At 33.8% G+C, this 19,429-nt stretch overlaps 1 protein-coding gene across 7 annotated transcripts in view; it reads left to right on the top strand.

Annotated features, from left to right (window-relative positions):
• Positions 1-19,429, top strand: part of LOC142975609 (CUGBP Elav-like family member 1) — a 425,650-nt gene that overhangs the window by 212,582 nt on the left and 193,639 nt on the right. For 5 of the 7 annotated variants that reach the window (XM_076118559.1, XM_076118560.1, XM_076118557.1 and 2 more), the window contains one exon: positions 967-1,005. The exons of the other annotated variants lie outside the window; for them this stretch is intronic. In XM_076118559.1, coding sequence (XP_075974674.1) covers positions 967-1,005 — 39 coding nt within the window. Of the gene's footprint in view, positions 1-966; positions 1,006-19,429 lie in introns of those variants that run through there. 7 annotated transcript variants of the gene reach the window in all.

Below are 19,429 nucleotides of genomic sequence, written 5' to 3'. Positions count from 1 at the left end.
TTAGTACTAGACTGGATCGTAAATACTTAATAATGTACTGTTGAATGACGATCATAGGTCTATTAAATAATGATTTGTGATTACATACATCACGTTTATTGTATTCTGTTCTCTTTGAATTTATTGGTGAATTATTTTTACATTTTGTCTCTTTCTATTTAATGTACAACAATTCAGCTTCAACAACACTATTTATTTGTTGAAGTTTCTCAGCACAGGCCAAATAACAAAATGTAGCATTCTGCTTGGTATACATCTAATGGGCTCGTTTTTATACCATTGAAGTAATTATGGCGAAACAAAGGTTTATTGTACACCCTATGACATCAGTTTTAATTGATTGTAATATTTAACTTTATCGATGTCTATTTTTTTGTATCTAACTACATACAAACGTTACATATTTTCCACGTACAAAAAATACGCAATATAATATACACAATATAAGGAACGTAATATTTACTCAGTTGAGCTCTGATTTACGACCTCACAGGCTCATCGTTTGTTCATTACCGTAAACAATGTATTGATTGCCTCCAAGATACTCATCATAAAACAATTATTAGATACAAACATACCCACAGCTCCGCTCACCTGCAATTTGGTAAGATAAAAATAAATTGACTCGGAAAGCTTTCAAACAGTACTGTGTCCTGTACTATTCAGCCCTTTTGAGGATATTTTTGTAAGATTTATTCAAATCCTATTTCATGACACTGGTTAACCCTACTATCCATACCAGTATCTTGCTACTACTATGCTTTATTTGGCACAAATGATAGAAAACTAAGCTTAACTGTGAAAGAATACTTGCCAGAAATATATACAGACAGACTTTATATTAAGAAGTAAATATATAAAACGTATTATAGAATTTTTGTGAGTAGTATTTGATTTGGTGCTCTACTAATACCTGATGATGTGTTTAACGTTACGTATACTAATGTTGTGTTTCCTTTGTTTCAGGTGGATTTCTCATGCAATATTAATCGACTTGCGCGATAAGTATGGATCGTGACATTATTTTTTATTTCATTTTAGTATTTAAGAAACTATAATACTTACTTAATTTAGTATATATAGGTAAACAAAACTACAGAAAAATATTGATTATATTATTCAGCGGTTGATAGAATTTGACACAATTTTATAAGGAGTAACTTTCAGATTTTTGACTAGAACAGTTTGCACCAAACATTTAAATTAAAACACAATATTCTTTGTCGAAAACCGTAGTCAGGACATTTACTATTACTTATAATGACCCGTGATCAAAATGCTTTTAAGGTATTGGTACGTTTTTATCATAAAAATTACATTTTTATTTCAATTAACTACTTCGTACGAAGAATACGAAATAAGTGTTACGTAACTAGTATGAAAAATCGGTTAAAAATTAGCCCATTTAAATTACCCAACAACCAAATTACCAACCGACTAATTACTTTATTATTAGATTTAATTTTCACACATTTTAAACAAAGCCTGCACTAGCCGTACATTAAAACACAATGCTATCAAAAATCAATTTAAATTGACTACGCAGTGAAATTATTTCCAATCACTAAATGGTTCTAATTGAAAGCTAATTGACGTAATGATAATAAATATCGTTTATACACACGATAGTCGATACTAATTGATATTACTAAGTACATGTCGTGTTTTGTGTTTTATAAAATAGAGTTATAGCAAAGCCAGTAATGTTAATAGTTTAGGGATTTCGATAAGATTTAGAGAGCTCTAGTATTAGGGAAAGAAGTAATAGGAAGAGGAAATAAATAAATTATTGTGCTAATGAATGCAGGTGAATGAAAACACGTAGTTTTAGAAGAAAAAAAGTAAAGATAGAATATTAGTTAAAAAAACGTGTTGAAAATTTTGATACATTTTATTGAAAATGTATTGTTACGTTACGAAATAGTTTTTTTTTTTAAATTCTAGAAACATTTATTATTCATCATAAAACTTACATTATGGCTTTAGATTACTAAATTGAATAAAAAAACACCAAAATAATAAATTTGTCAAATTCATAAACACCATTAATAACTAAATATTACATAACAATGTCAACTGCAAATATAAATTATAAAACATTGTAACATTTGCCACCCAATACTGCGCAAATAAAACAGTCTTAAATGCATTGCCATTTCGACTGAAAGATAATTTTTACAGTCACACTCGCATTCAAAACTGGACTTTATGCTCTTGTATTTAAAGTTGATTATTCAGTGGTGTTAATTGAGTGGTACATTAAAAGTGTCGTACAGTGAACGAACTAATGGAGCCTCATTATGGCCAAATTAGTTTTATGAGCGTTGTAAACACGATCGAGATAATACTGGTCGTAATCCACACTGGACGCCATTTAAAACTTGCTATGTACTCGCTAAATGCAACGATGTGGATTATGATTAAAATATTTTGTGAACTGTAGATGTGACACAATAAAAAGTAGAGAAAAATGCTTGTTGTCCGTAGCAAAAGACTGTTTCCTATATAATTCCGTACTAACTTTAATTCGTACGTAAGTAAGTCTGGTACTATGCGTAAGTAGCAATGACAATGAATAAAATAGTGACGATCTCTATAATATATCATCAAACTGTTGTACTAACATTGCATTTTATAACATTAAACATACGACTAATGATATTAGAATGAAACTTATTTGCCTTAGATCTAATTAACACAGTTCATGGATTTAAAAAGCTTTCAGTACATTGCTTAGGATAAAGACAAAAATTTAATTGTCCTTATAGCAATGAGAAAATAAAATGAGAAATGATGTTAAGAGAGAGAGCAATGGACATACAGTTATTTTAACTGTTTATAATTATGATGAGCAATTAAATTGCCACCCACAAAACAGTCGTTTAGTAACTTGGCCAAGGCTAACTATTTTTCCTTATTTCGAAGACTACACGATTATGTAAACTGTTTCTTATCAAGTAAGGTACAGCAGAAGTATAAAAATGCTGGCTAAATCATAATTTTTCCTCGTAAAAGGGAATCCTCATAAAGTTCTGAATTAACATCGTAAGCAAGTAAGTATACGTCCACCTCTGCTGAGTGCCTACTAAACTGTCGTAACCAAAGACTTTTACTTCCTATACATCATCATAACATATAAAATGGATTGGTAGAGAAATAAGTTGTATTACTTTTTTTGATATCTAAATACCAAATAAGTAAACATTAGATGAAAAGAAGGCATAAAGAGCTTTTCACTGTTAAAATATTTTGTTGAAATAAATAGGTCATGATGTATTTAACACATTCTACCACAACGGATTGAGGTCGTATTAAATGTTCAAAGAAATATAAGCTCTTTCGACTCGTTGTCTATAAATGTATGAATACCGAATAATATAATATATTCATCACATAAATAAGAAAAAAAAATAGCTTACTGAGATAAAAATATCTTCTCAATTTTTAATTTCCTCAACAAAAACATAGCATGAAACACATTGCAGAAATTCCTAATTCACATAATTTTTGATTAAAAAAACAGTACCTAATATACTCATTAACAAACGGCCACATTAGACAGAAAGGGGCCCATAGCGTTTTCTTTTTAGCCCCTGCACCCCTCCGTTATGACCGCAGACGTAACTCAATGGGCCGAATTATTAAAGGGTGTGCGTGCGTTAGCAACGTTGATTACATTTTTGATTGGTGTTATTGAGTTTCATTTCGTTAAATTAGAACGGGAGTAAAAAGTCAATATGTAGGCGAGAATTAAGAGATGAGGAGAAGCAAAAATTGCAAGTATATATAGTACTTACTAATATTTTTTATATTCTCGTGGTTTCTGCTTAGACCCATAGACACAAGACGTATTTTTGTTTATATATACGTATAGAAAAGTACTAAAACTGTAAGTAAAAAATGGAATGCATGTACAGTGGCTTAAATTTTTGTCAATTTAGAAATAAAGGTGGCTCTATGATTACGGATTAATACTACGGTTACATTCAAAAACGTTTAGTTACGATCCATAAACAGTTTCAATTTCCAAGTGTACATTTGGCCATTTTTCGTACGACAGTGTAGAAACCTCACTTTAAACAATTGTATCCTAAATATCGTATTAATGTGAAAGATTCATGCAATAAAAAAAATCATACAACAAAAACTTTGTCACAATATTTTTTTCGTTTAAACCAAAGCGTCACAAGTTCACACCAAGCGTTCTCACTCGAGCCCTCTCCCCACTGGCACTCGGATACCCCACCGGCGGTGTTACATTACACTGGGGTCCGAAAACCAACAAATTATTCCCCGCGGGCCCAGCCGACGTAATTACTGTAATTCGTTCGCGCAGTTTACTGTGTTCGGGATTAGCAGCCGAAGGGTTGCCTACCTTGATTTAATCTCGAGAAGTGTGTGTTTAGTTGAAGTCGATTTCCACGATTTGTTCTTGTTGGGTTTGTAAAGGGTTTTTGTTGATCGTATGTGGTGGTAATGGGTTACGATAAAATTTTAAATGGGTGTTGTTTATATGCTCATTCGCGTTAGTTCCGACTCTTGTAGTATTCACTTGAAACTAACGACAGTCAATTTCGTATTAAGATTAAATCAAAGTTGGACAGAGTAGGTACCTTGGTAACTTTCAAGGAAAATCTTTTCAAAATGACAGTGGTTTCCATCTAAGTTTTCTTAGTGAAAGGGGTTCCTTATCACATAAATAACCCGTTAGATAGCAATTTTTAAATTTAGCTAAGTTACTTTTAATTTAGTTACTTTGAGAATATTTTCGCTAAAAAACTTGACTTTTTGAATATACCTATATTACGCAGTTTTATAACTGGGAAAGTCCATACAACGTTATTGAGTCTAACCTCATAATTGGACCACAATTAAAGTCTTAGCAAACAGGCTACGTCATATTATTTATTAAACGAATTTATGACTGTACTTAATTTTTATTATGATGGACATTTTTATAGTCGATACTTTGAAAGCTTGTCGACGAATCAACTTTACTTAGTGCCTGACTCTTGAACTATATGACTGGAGTTTTCATGACTCATTAGCGATGAATCGTCGATATTATACCAGTCTTTATTAGTTCTGTCTGATGACTAAACAAGTTGGGCAATTGGTGCAAAATACGCTATGAAAATTGTACTTTTGTTTGATAAAAATACAATATAGATCTACATCATATACATACATAAAATCACGCCTTCTTCCTATAGGGGTAGGTAAAGACCGGAGAACGCCACCACATACATAATATTTTGGTTGATTTAAGTATTTGTCAATTTAAGAAAGAACCTTTGCGTTACCTAGTCCCGTTGCCTAGAACCGTTGCCTAGTCTTGATAAAGAATAATGCGGTTTCGCAAAGTATGTTTGTACAATTTGCATTTAAACAAACAAAGGATGTCGTCTTTTATGTATATTCATGAATCCTAAGCAAAAGTATTTTTTTATACCCTACTTTCCTTCTAAGTAGTTATAACATAAAGTCAACTACTTCCATCAAAAATAGGCACTTTATTCAATTAGCCGTAGCATCTTAAAAACTGGCGATAACCCAGCAAAGTTTATTGCCCCATATTTTTTAAATTACATCGTAAAAATTCTCACCTCATCTCTGGAGAGCTTCCCTCATTTGAGTAGAGAACTCGTTTAAATCTTCGTCTTAACAAAATTAACATTAATCTCTTGTTAAAATAGCCGCGAAACGTTAATAGAATTAGCTATTGGTACCTCTAAATTAGGGCCTTGATGAAAACTATTAAGGGTCTTGTAATTAATATTGTTGTGGGTCAAAAGTCGGTTTATTATATTAAGTGCTTGATGCCTCTGTTTGACGTCAAAGTAATTTGGATTAACTTGAAGTGGGGAATTTTGTTTGCGTATGTTTGTGTCGTCCGTTTGAAGTTTTAGGTCAGTTTTAGTTACGCGTGTTTTCGTAATGAAGTTAGTACTTTTTTACAGTTCTGTCTTTACAGTGTGTTATATAAGAATATGTCACAATATAAGTAGACGAGAGACTTCGTCAAGACCATGATATTATTATTATAGTAATAAGCTGATAGTGATGAAGCAGTTATGACGAAAACACTTTGACAAGAAAAATAAATAGATGATAGATAAATAGATATAAAATATTGCAACTGAGAATTATCAGTGGGTACAATTAGCTACGTAAGTAAGTTTTGGTTTTTGGCTATCTAGAAAAGAAGCTTAAGATCTTCAAAGTAATTTTACAAAGTATACCGAATTTAGTCTGCCAAAATATGATATTATTTCATAAAATGCCATCACGTATTAAACCCAATTTAATTTCTCGTCCAATTTTCCGCGAACTCATAAGAATTTCCATGAATATTGCCTCTTAACATTATCATATGAGACGAGGTGGCTCCGAAGAGTCCTAACTAGCGTAATGCAAGGCTGCGGGGTTAAAGCCTTCAATGTTATGGCTGTACCGCGAAATTCATTCGTCGACTGTGTCTTTGTGCTCTTTCAGACGGTAGATGCGTGGTCGTTGCGGTGCAACGGCGTTTGTATTCTCTGAAATACACTCAGCGGCAGAAAAAGTGGCCCAAGCGCTTATCGTGAATTTGTAAACAAATTAAGTAATATACGAAAGATATATTGTTGTAAGTAGTTGCGAAGTGATCTGTATAGTGTTATGAAGTGTTGAATTTCAGATTAATTTAAGTGACGGATGACTTTTTCTAACAATGTGTGTTAGAACTGAATTCAGTGTTGATTCGAGAGGTCAGTTGAATTCTGTATTTTGAAATATTGCTGCACGGAAACGATTTTCTTTATGATTTTTATTGATTATTGGTCTATTTAGATTTTAGAAAAGATTTGAAGATGCCACTTACTGCTGAACAAGTGGCTTAGGTGGTCTTGTTGTCCGATCAGGGCCATTACCATTGAGAGGTGGCTGCATTTTTCAATGTATCGCGTACCACTTTAAGGTCTGCGATTAGGAGGTATCGTGAGACTGGTCTCTACACGCGGCGACCAGGAATTGGACGAACACGATGTACATCCGCAAGAGATGACCGATTTGTTAACCTCGAGGTGCTGAGAAACCGCTTTCTGACAGCGTTTGAGATTCACTAGAGGCTTCAAGCGGCACTCGGAGTCATTCTTAGTGAACGGAGCATGAGGCGAAGGATAAAAGAACGTAATTTACGGGCAGGAAGACTAACCCGAGTACCAGAACTCGAGAGACACCATCGAGTTGTGCGATTACGATTTGCTCGTAAACATGTGAATTGGCTATCGACCAATGGAGCAAGTTCTTGTTAACCGATGAGTGCTGAGTAGCATTAAGAGCACCAAATGGTCGTGAGAGAGTGTAAAGACGCCATTAAGGACGGTTTTTTCCCAACACAACACGTCAGACGGTCAGTTACAAAGGTAGGTCTGTTATGGTATGGAGAGGTGTATGTTTGGAGGCACGTACGGAGCTTGTCATCGTAGATCAGCGCCTAACAACAGCCGGGTACATTGAAGAAATCTTCCAAGACCATGTTGTACCACTTATGGATTTCATTGGTCGGGAGGATTAACTCTAATGCAGTTTAATGCGCGCGCTCATAGCGCCCGCGTTGTGGAATCGCACCTTGCTGATATCGGGATTCAAAAACTGGCTTAGCCTGCTCGCAGTCCAGACATCAACCCCTAGGCACATGTCTGGCACATGCTAAAAAACAGTGTATGTGCACTGCCCAACCCACCAGAATCACTTGGTGAGCGAAAAACCGCTCTAGTCAGAGTGTTGGATAAAGTTCTTCAAGAAGTAATTAAAACATCCTCCAAAGCATGCCAGAATGCATGCAGGTCACCATAAATGCTAGAGGAGTTAACACGCGGTATAAACTAGATTTTTTCTTTGGTGCAGAATTAGTTTTTTGCAAAAACTTTCAATAAGCGATTTCGACAAAAGCTGTATTTTTTAATTTTTCCCATTTTTGATTAAAAATTACGACTATTTAGTGTAAATTGTAACTAAACTTGTGTATAAACTGTTTAACTAATAGTTATAGCCAAAATAGTAACCATATATTGATATTCTAAAAAGTTTTATCGTAGTTTTACTTTGGGCCACTTTTTCTGCCGCTGAGTGTATATATTTTCTTGATATCGTATGGTTACGTTACGTGGGAGAAAGTTATAGAGAAATAGAATATATTTATATAACACTGACATTATTCTTACTTGGCATATCTTATTTGTAGAATATGTGCTTTAAATATATTTCATGAGCTACGTTTGTTATATTGGTGCTATTTTTGGAATGGTCTCTTATCAATTGTTTTTCTTTGCTATTTTAAAACTTATCAAAATATTATTTAACGACATGATCAAGAGTAAAGATTAAATATCTACGAATTTTGAAAATATCTTTAAAATTTTTAAGTCTTATTTATGTCGATCATATTTTTCCTTCAGCGCTCACCAAATATATCTGAAACACCCTTAGCACCACGCCGCGTGAAATTTGATCCTATGTCATCGGCTGTATTATTAAGGAGCAAACTAGAGCGCTCGTACATCGGCGCATGTAATATTGTCCCGCGCATTGTCGCTACCGTGGCTCTCTCATATTTCTTACATCATTAAGTCAACGGGATGTCGCGTGGTGTCAGTCACAGCGGCAAGCGTTTTACGTCACGTTTTTGTGGGCGTTTTAAATAATGATAGGGTGTGCTTTCATTATGGTGTTTCGAGCAGGCGTTTTTAAAAAATGAGTTGATTTATTTTTTGGCAATTATTTTTATAATTATACAGCATCTGACTTGTACACATAGTTTTTTTTTTTTTGATCTTTTGTTTGCACTTTTTAAACTATAATTAAGTCAACGGGTTGCCACGTGGTGTAAATCATAGCTACAAGCTTTTGCTTCGCAATGTACATGTATGATTAATAAGAGGGTTACTTTCTTTGAAATTCTGTGATTGTGATGGGCGTTTTAATGACAGATTCTGTTGTTTATTATTATCGTTAGTCCCTTGTCAAAGAACTTCTACTTTATTAAATGACATTTGGCATGCATTCATAATAAAACATATGTAACCATTATCAAAATATAATGGTCTTTTCAACATTTTTCATTAAATTTACCCATTCATCTACGACTGGGGTTAAACAATTTTTTTTTTTTTTTTTTTTTTTTTTTTTTTTTTTTTTTTTTTTTTTTTTTTTTTTTTTAAGGAAACCCCCGCACTAAGAATTGCTCTTGTGTCGCGGGGACTTTTACAAACATACAAACAACGGACACAAAGCACAACCAGACCCGAAACAATTATTTGTGGATCGCACAAATAATTGTCCCGTGTGGGAATCGAACCCACGACCTCCCGTTGCAGTGGTATCGGCGTGGCGACCTAAACCACTGCGCCACGGAGGCAGGAAGCGTATATTTGGCTAAAATCCGCTAAATCGCTCAAACTCGCGCTTTGCCTTACGTCTTAGCGTAGAATGAAGACAGTCCTTAATAATGTACCATAAGTAATGACGGTGCCAACCCCATAGTAATGAAATTTGTTATAAATATTATGAAAGGCCACCACTTTATGATGCAGGCTTTTTAATAAATTCTCTTGAGACATTTTTCTATGAGACATCTTGCAATATATTGAAAGCATAGCCATATTTTCTTCGAAATTTACTTACTTTCACAAAAGAAGGTTTTTTTTGAGATTATATGTATGTTTTCTATGTTTATTACTCCAACTGACTGTCTTGGGGTAATGGTAAATTTTAAAATACAATTAATTTCCTAATATTTTGTTTAAAAATTAACAATAAAAACTTTTTTGTTATTTATTAACTAAAGCGAAATATTATACTTATGCAAATTGACAAGAATCTTCATACAAAGAAGTATTTTCGGTTTCATTTACAATGTTATCGTTATATTCAGTTCGCGACACCGGTCCTTTATGTACAAGATATTTTCATAAATACTCGTATACGCAGCAACAAAAAAAAAACTACCTTTTTATATCAGAAACTATTTCCCAAACTAACAATACGACGTTATCCGACCACAGAAAGTCCTCTATCACCCCTTTTCTTAAAAATAAATGTGTAAACAACATCACTATATCACTTGAGTACATAAAGCGGTCCATTCGCGCCATAAAGTGTGCCCAAAAACCGCGCACTTTATCTTACGTAGGTGAATTTAAATTGCCGTATCTAACTGGCTCTGTGTACAGTTGAAAGCAAAAATATACATTAACGCTCACGAAATCACGCCTTGTTCTCATAAGCGTAGATAGCGTTGAATATAATAATATGAAGATATCGTTCTTGCAGACTTATTTAGATTCAGTCACATTTATACAATTTACCATAGATGTCAAGCCTCAGTTGTTGACTTATAACGAGTACTACGGACCGTTTAGAAACTTTTCAAGAACAGTCCCGATATGATCCTTGTACATATTTTCTGTCCCTTTTTCATTTCATTTAGTCACTTTCTAACAACGATTTTCTGACTTATGTTTTTGCAATCGAAATAAAAAAATAACTAACATTGTCCACTTCAAAGCACCCAATGACACAGACACTCATAAAAGTGCTGTCGAGAATTTAACGGTTTGGTGTATTCATAAGGTGATACTTACTTTTGGTGGTGACTGTACAGCTCCCTTTAACTCAATACCTGAGCTATCTGTGTACGCCTATCGGAGAGTCGCGTGTGTCCCGAAACAATATTTCTAAATAAAATACTTCCTTCAGGGACTTGAAGTGTAGTACGGTTCATGTTACAAGCGGAGCGGGTAGCGAGTTTATGAAATTATGATATTTCTCATTCAGATTATTTTAGAAGTAACGTTTTTTAGTATTAATGTTTATAATAATAGGAATCAAACGTGGTGCACTGAAATCCAAATGTCTATAAACGAACATCTAGAGCGCTTTTATTATTTAATTCAAAGCCGTAAGTATGCTTTAACGACTTTACAATGAGTGTCAATCGACTGTATCTTTCACTTTGATTAAAACATTGAGAAAACATAATTGCTGAAGTCCCTCAATAGAGTAATTGTAACTTACATAATAGTAATTTTATGACACTCGCTCTCGCTATCACTCAAAACTTGCAGCCACAAAACCCGCGAATAAAAACGCTCCACCGCTCCCCGTATCGCCCGCATTATATTTAAGTGGGTAGTTTGTGAGAAAAACAGCGTATTGTTGTCGGAATTGAAAATAAACTCGCACCGTCCCCCGCTTTTAGGGATGTATGGCCCACCCCTTATATAATATTGGACCAAAAGAGACCAAGCCCAATGTTTTCTACGGCGTCAATGTTTAGGCCCTACTCATATATCCCAATTATTTTTCTCATTGTTGTTTGTTATCGGACACCCGTATTGGTTGTTTTACTTGCTTTTTGGTATTTGGTAGGCTGGTAATGTAAACAGAGGTATATACGGCATTCAAAGAAAAAAAACACTCTTTTTGTTTTTTTTTTAAATAAAAATATATTAGGTTTTTTTTTGTTACATTAATTTCGAATTATTTTGGGCTAGGAATCAACTACCTAAAGTTTTTGTATACGCAAGATCTTATATTTTCTCAAACCGTAAAGTTTGGCTTACGCCCTTTTAAAACAATATAATATGTATTTTATATACTAGTCTACGGCACAGTAGTACAAACCTTTTGTTTTACCAAAATATTTTTCCGTCAACGAAACAAAAATTCGACGGATCATTCATTCTCTACGTTTCACTTCGCGATTCGATACCGCAGCTATCGTTCTGTGTCAGTGTTTATTCACTTCATATGATCGGTGCCGTCAAAGGTATCAAACAATGATCAATGTATTGGAAAACTAAAATAGACAACAGTTTTATTTTCTTGATACATGCACATTTTTCCTCTGAGCGTTGTCTTCTCTTTTTAACGTGCATGTATGTCATATCTTAATGCTTAAACTACTGAATCGATTATGATAAAATTTTGTAAAAATATTGACCCGAGATAGAAATTATGCAAGTAATAATCAGAACACGCGGATGGAGTCGCGAACAAGTGCTAGCGTAAAATTTGATGCGTAACGTAACTGTAGAAGAGTTTTGAAAGTGTTACTTAATCAGTCTTTATTAGTAATACTTATATTACCATCAATTGACGGTCAAATTATATGACTCGTGTAGCTGCTTCTTAATGTTGAAATTATTTTGCGATAAATAAAAACCAAAAGTATACTCGTCTCTATAGTTGCAAATGCACGGATTATCATTATAGTCCGTTAGCAAACGTAAACACTCTTTTCAAATAAAGTTAAAACAATTTTGTTTATTTCAGCTTTGTTGATGTCTAGTTTTCTTAGAACGGTGACGTTCTGTTTAGCCGGAAGGCGTCGTTCCTAGTGATCGAGATGTTGTCCTTCCTAGAATTAGTATATATTGTAGAACGAATTTTCCGAACTGATGTCTTTTATGTACGTATATAAATATTTACGATAAAAGGAACATTAAAAATTATATGGACTGTCATCATAGATTAGTTATGATACCTCCAGTAGCGAGAATCTATCTCCAGTAGAGAAATTTTGTATGAAAAACCTAACCTGCGTCTTCAGCGGCCGCCGTAGGAACTACTTTCCAGAACATTTTAAATGTCAAACTGTCGACAGACGATAGCATCGACTATAGAGAATCGCAACAGATCAGTCACTTTTTGATCAGAAGAATAGCCAGTATTTTAAGTACTACCTGTATATTTTATGTTTGAAACTGTAACACGTAAAGGTAGTAAACGTAGGGGCTGAGGTGTATTTATTATCATGGAAAATACATTATGAATGTTGGAGATCAATATTGTCACAAAACCAAAATGCAAATGAAACTGTAATTTAAGTTCATACATTGTAAAAGACAAACATTGTATTTGATCTTATTCAAAGTTAATCAGACGCCATCAGGTGGGTCGATAACAATCGAATCAACTCGATACAAAACTGTGTATCTACAGAATGAAATCGCTCTCATTACCTTCGACGCGCGCTCTACGCCACGTGAGGAGGGATACCAACAATACTGTTTAAAATGAGACATTCTTTAATATTTACCGTAGATATGTATTGTTTGGCTTTTTTCCTTAAATAATTACCGCTTATAGAGGAGAATTAAAAAGCTATGTGATGGGTACGTAACTTTTTTCGTAATGTTAAGTTATTATAAAACAAAACAAACAAATATGTACTTTTAGTACAAAATTGAAGTGATTTTTTCAGACACTATACGCGGCTATGAGACTACATATTCTAGTTCTTTTATTACGCCGCATTTTGTAATTTTAATTAGACTAGGAAAAGACCGACGTCCTCAGCTAGGTTTGATAATCAATTTCACTATCATATTTGATGAGATAATTTTTTATACAAAAATACCATTCACACATCGTCACACACTTATAACTAAAGCAAACACTAACGATCAACAATCAATCAAGAATTTTCAAAGTTTCACACATATCCTCGCTTCCACAACAAAGATACCCACCCTACACTATCGTCGGCAACAGAGTGGCTGTTCACTCAATCTGTCAATTACCATGCGTTACTTGGACGGTGGCACGCTACGCTTTTATACGCCGTGTAAAGGCTCTGTGCATTGTGGCCGTCATTAAGCCTGTGTGCGCTTCATTTATTCTATTAGCTTGCAGTCTCGGTGAAGAAATGTACTGATGTGTTTCGTGATAGGTTAGTTTTGTTTACTTGTTTACTGTTAGATGCAGACGAAGCAGTTTGTGTATATGTTATGCTGCTATATTATATTGTATGATGAATGATAGAGACAGAAATACAAAAATAATGCGTTTGCGTATAAATTAGTTGTGTTGTAATTTACTGTTTTGAAGAATGATAGAGCAAATTTAACCGTTTTGTAAATACACAAACAAAAATAATCAATTGAAGTTACATCATTAAGGGATACTTACTATATGAATCAAAATTTTATTAAAGTTTCATATTATTATCAACATTTATTTTAGTTTTGACTCATTATGGTATATGTACTACAATTCAAATTTAACTGCCAGAATATCTAGTCAAATATATGTAACATAATACTTTTACTACGAAAACTAAACCTCATTTCACGTGAATATTTCAGCTTCCCATTACACATAAGTTTTAGTTTTAATAACGAACTAATTCCAAAAAGTAGAGCCATAATGACTTTGTCGAACAGACCTAACGCCAAGTTTATCTTTCTGTCGACTCGCAGTGGAAGCCTCCAGGCATCAAATCACTGGGTGAAACTCAACGATTCTACACGGAACTGCGCGAAAGTGTGCGAAACTACGCGAACTTCGCTCGCAGAATAGTTTCATTCAATTTGCGAATATTTGCACAACCGCTACACCGTGTTTGGTATTTAAATATTTGGTCACTTAGCGCTTTGTGCGTACGGTTTGTTAATTAAATGGAAAAATAAGACGATTCGGTGCTTAAAAGGTACATATATATTATATAGTAAAAAGGGAAGAGAGTAGTCATTGAGGTCCAATGGTTATCTATAAATTGATAGGTCCATAATTTCCTAAACACAAAATTGTTTTGCGCTACTGATATGACCGTAAACTTACTTTGCTATGATTACGATTTTTTGACAATAAAATAAATACGCGTAATCCTTTAAATTTCCTTGTACATGAATATTGCATATGTAAACAAAAGCTAAAAATCAGCTATATGCAAATATATACAAAGATTTTTTCAGCCAGATTTTGTAGTTCAATGACCTATTCGCGCCGTATTGCAATGTAAACTAACCCATACATAATGTAACGTTTTAAATCCGCTCCACACACACACACACATACATACACACACACACACACATACATACACACACACACACATACATACACACACACATACATACACAGTTCAGCAAGAACTTCGTCTCGCCCAATATTACGTAATTCTATTCATTGTACTACGTGGATTCATTGAGTAGCACAGCTAGCATAGTGTAGTGTATGATATATAGAGCGCAGGTAGTGCTATACTTTGGCTTGAAATGGAGGCCATAAAAAATCCCAATACGTTACATTATTTTTATTTTCTAGTTAAATACTTTTTATAGCAGATAAAGATACAAATAGATACTCATCCTTAGTATTTGTACTTCAAACTCAATCACCTTGAAACATTGTAGTTAGCGAAATTGTTAATATTTAATTATGCTTTTACCAAATCGTGTGAATGTCTGAGAGTGACACTGTCTGTCTAGCTAAGAAAACTATTCCAGTCACAAAATAAATGTCCTTTTTTCCATATTATTAAACATTTCTATGCCAAGTTTTTACTGTATGCGGTCAGCAATTCGGCCTTGAAAAGCGTAACAGGTGCCATACGGAAGCACTCTCGAGTTTACAATATTAGCATGTCAAGAACTATAGAGAAGTGGAATATGAATGAAGAAAATACTTAAATGGATATAATTGGTACAATACTAGGGTTTGTTCGAAATAGAACAAATAGCGATGATGAGGTCTAATTGAGCCCTTCCCGGGGATTAACCCTCTTTACATGAAAGGATAGGTTTCATTAACTCATGTATTGTTCCTGTTGTTTAAGTTTTAGCTCGTTTGAGACTATGACTAATGTATTCATCTCGAGCTAAGGTCACTAACCTAATGCTTTTTGCGTCAAATAATTTTGTTATAAATAACCTAAGTGCTCAAATCGTCATCTTTTTCTAGGTTTAACTTGTGAGAAAGAAAAAACTAACTTGCTCTCTTTTCAGATAATGGCTAGGCCTTTTAAAAGAGTCCTCATGATGCTTAGTTAAAGACAAAATCAAAATTCTAGAAAAAGACACAAATACTAAGTTTTTTTCGGTTTACAGACGTTTTCAGGTATTTTCAAGTCACGTCCAAAACCAAACTATAAAAACAAAATCAATCACTACAAAAATAAAAGTCAGTAGAAAAATAAGTGAAATAAAAGAGTCCCACTTGATAGTCCAGGGAAGGAGAGAATCCTGAATAAAAAGTGACGTTTCGCCTTACCTACTCTTAAATTACGTACGGGACGGGAATTTTGATGGCACACTGAAATTCTACTTCGGAATTAATGTTGGGACTGTGAAGGAAAAAACTCATTAGAAAGAGGCATCTAGAACATTCTATCGACTTGCTGTGTGGGCGTTTAAAACGAATTATTTGAATTTGATTTTGGATAAAATTTTTAAAATTAAACATACTTTTTCGAATTATCTAGACTACTATTAAATTAACAAACATATCATTTTGGTTATTCTCTTTTTCAAATGTCTTGTCTCTAAAAAAGGTGAATAAGGTTTTTGCTGGTTTGATATCCATTTACAAATTACGTCTACATTTTAAAATGATTACCACTTCAAGATACGGGTATCACATCACTTACCACCCACACACCCACATACACACACACAGTCACACAAACAAACACACACAAACAGACAAACATGCCCACGAACACACACACATTCACACAGTCACACATCACATTATCTCGTATATCCTACAACATCCGTGGATAATTAATTCGCTTAGCTTTCGCGCGAAACTAGGGAGGGGGTGAGGGAATGGAGGCTCGTTGGTGGGGGGGAGTTCGTCCATTTGTACCATCAATTATTCGTTTAGCGTCCGCCTGATTTATGGTGGTTCACGCTTGACCTATTAATCCCTCGCTAGTTGCGAATCTAGATTGTTTTTGAGACAAAAATTAATGGCCACTACTAATTAATACGTTTGATTTGGGATCTTTTCAAGGCTTGTTTTGTTTGTTTGCTTTTCGTTAATTGGATTGGACGTAATGGTTTTATTTTGTTTGAAATTTGGTTTAACCTATCGGTGTTTGAACGGTCATAAAAAATGAGTCTGCAATAGTTGCCTTTCCAAACAACATTAACTGTCTACAAAATTAATTAAATTTTAAGTACTCATTATACTAACGTCGTAAAACAGTATTTAAATGACTGTACCCAGAATCACATCTAAATTGTTAAAACACGCTTAATCTCACCTTGTCCCAAATTTATTATTCTATTTTCGTCCCTTAATTAAGCTAGTATTTATCTATCACGATTACACATCAAGCTTAAACCTTTTACCGTAAAGTTACACGCAGCCGTAAAACCGTAACCGTCCGATAATTATTCATTTATCGTAGCGCTCCCGTTATTTACGATAGACCGTTTAACGGTTGGCCGCGTCTACGAGCAGCCATGCTACGCTGCTACGTTACTTGCTACGCCGTAGCATCTCTGCTACGATAATAAAACATATTGAGATTAATATTCTTTTTAATCTGACCTCTTAAGTTGTTAAATATTTTGGTTCTTATTTATGTTTTTAGTTAAAGAGGTTATTATCATTATGCTGATGTTGTTAGGCATCTGTATTATGTCTAAGCTTAAGGTTTGCCTATTTTCTTGTTAACAGAGCCGTAATAGCCATTATGAGTAGGCAATAGTAATTGCTATAATTCTTCTCTAAGTCTTTTACTTGGTAGGCTAGTAGTTTCGTTTGTTATTACTGTGGATTCTGCAGTAGTCACAATTTGACATGACAACTGAGACTAAGGGCTCAACACGTCCTTTGTGACTTTGAGAGATTTAGGTCTAACTGGAGACGAATACCTTCGTACTAGATATACTGTAAAATAGATAAATATTTGGTAGTCTATGAAAAAAATAGTACTCATATTTTCTTTTAATAGATTACGAAACGTACTCGGATAAATACAAATATTTTGATTGAAAGTTATGTTCAAATGCAATAACTAAACCACCACACCACACAAATATTATTTCATCATTCATCAACAAAATTTTCCATACTTACAGATTCCACACTGATAGATAGTTGACAAACCAGTTAGTGAACTTATAACTAGAGAAGTAGATTGCAGTCAAATATTGATATTTTGAACCACACTACTAACTATCCTTGAAAAAGGCTTCATGACAAAATGCCTCACAGAAAATATAAAATAAATATAGCTCTTAAACTGTGAATATAAAAATATGTACACGAGGCAGAATTTAAGTGATCCACGACACTATCTCCTGCTTCCAGACAAAAGCGTACGCTTTATATTATATAACTGTTTTCCTCATATAAAAAGGCTTACTGTGACGACACGAATACATATTTATATTATTAAAAAGAGCTGAAAATAGTGCCTGTTTTGTTATACATTTTTTATAATATCTGGCTTTAGATTGCATTTAAATAACTTTCATTTCATCTTCCAACACTCACAAGCATTAAGTATCATACTTTTATTTGTATAATGAAATACAAATGTTTAAGATTTAACTTTAAGAACAAGTGAAATAATAGTGTAGCACTTACAGTTAAATTTATATCAGTTAAATTAAAAACAAAGTTTATTATATGGTAACAACTATCTAGAATCTGTAATTTACACAAATTTTGGACTGAGGAAAACTACGACAGCTATTTCAGAATGAACATTTATAGATAGGACCTTGAACTCTTTTTTGCGACTAAATCTAAAAAAGTATACTCAGCTATAACTTTCCTTCTACCTAACAACAATATATTTTCCTCGAACACGTTATGTGGATAATTTCAACTAGAAAATTCAAAATTAATTCAAAAAACAATAGTCCCAGCACAGTTTAGTACCGCGGCCGTACATAGCTTAATTTGACTCGTTACGTGGCGTTATCAACCGGCCACAGACGAGTGCGTACGCCGGTACACTCCGCTCTTACTGCCCTGTCGACTGTGACGTCACACGCACCACCTGATTAGACATGTTTAATGAGGAGGTGATTATATTTCTCTGTATTACTTAGTGGGTTCATAGATCGTAATTTCACTAGCTGGCCATCACTGCCACATACAAACATACATATATGTGTATTATTTCAATCTTGAACAAAATACTTTTGAATTAATGATTTTGATGATGAATCCATGTAATAACTAAGAGTGACAAGAACGTTGCAAAATATATTGAATTGACGATAATTCACCCCATTTGCATTGAGACAGCAAATTAACTTCAAAAGGTCTGAAACGAATGTAACATCGTGATGATTTAACAAATATACAAACAAGAAGCTCTTAGTAAAACCAGATTCAAGACACCAATTGCACCAATTTATTTCGTATACTATTATTATATATTATTATAATTATTTTTATCAGTGGCACGATGACGTCATCATTCATCATCAAGGATTAAAATGGTACCTTATTTCGGTATACACTTTATTAAACATTTGATTCAAATATATAATTTAAAACACAAACAAACATATCCACGTGTTTCAGTTACTGCGTGTAACACGTGACGCTGTATCAATAGGCCGAGTTCATTCGCTTCTAGCTTTACTATTTCTATCTAGAATTGTGAAACTTGACAGTATTGGTTAAGTTTTGA

The sequence above is a fragment of the Anticarsia gemmatalis genome, chromosome 9, assembly GCF_050436995.1.
Source record: "Anticarsia gemmatalis isolate Benzon Research Colony breed Stoneville strain chromosome 9, ilAntGemm2 primary, whole genome shotgun sequence".
Lineage (NCBI taxonomy): Eukaryota > Metazoa > Arthropoda > Insecta > Lepidoptera > Erebidae > Anticarsia > Anticarsia gemmatalis.
This window is presented reverse-complemented; position numbering and strand designations above follow the sequence as displayed.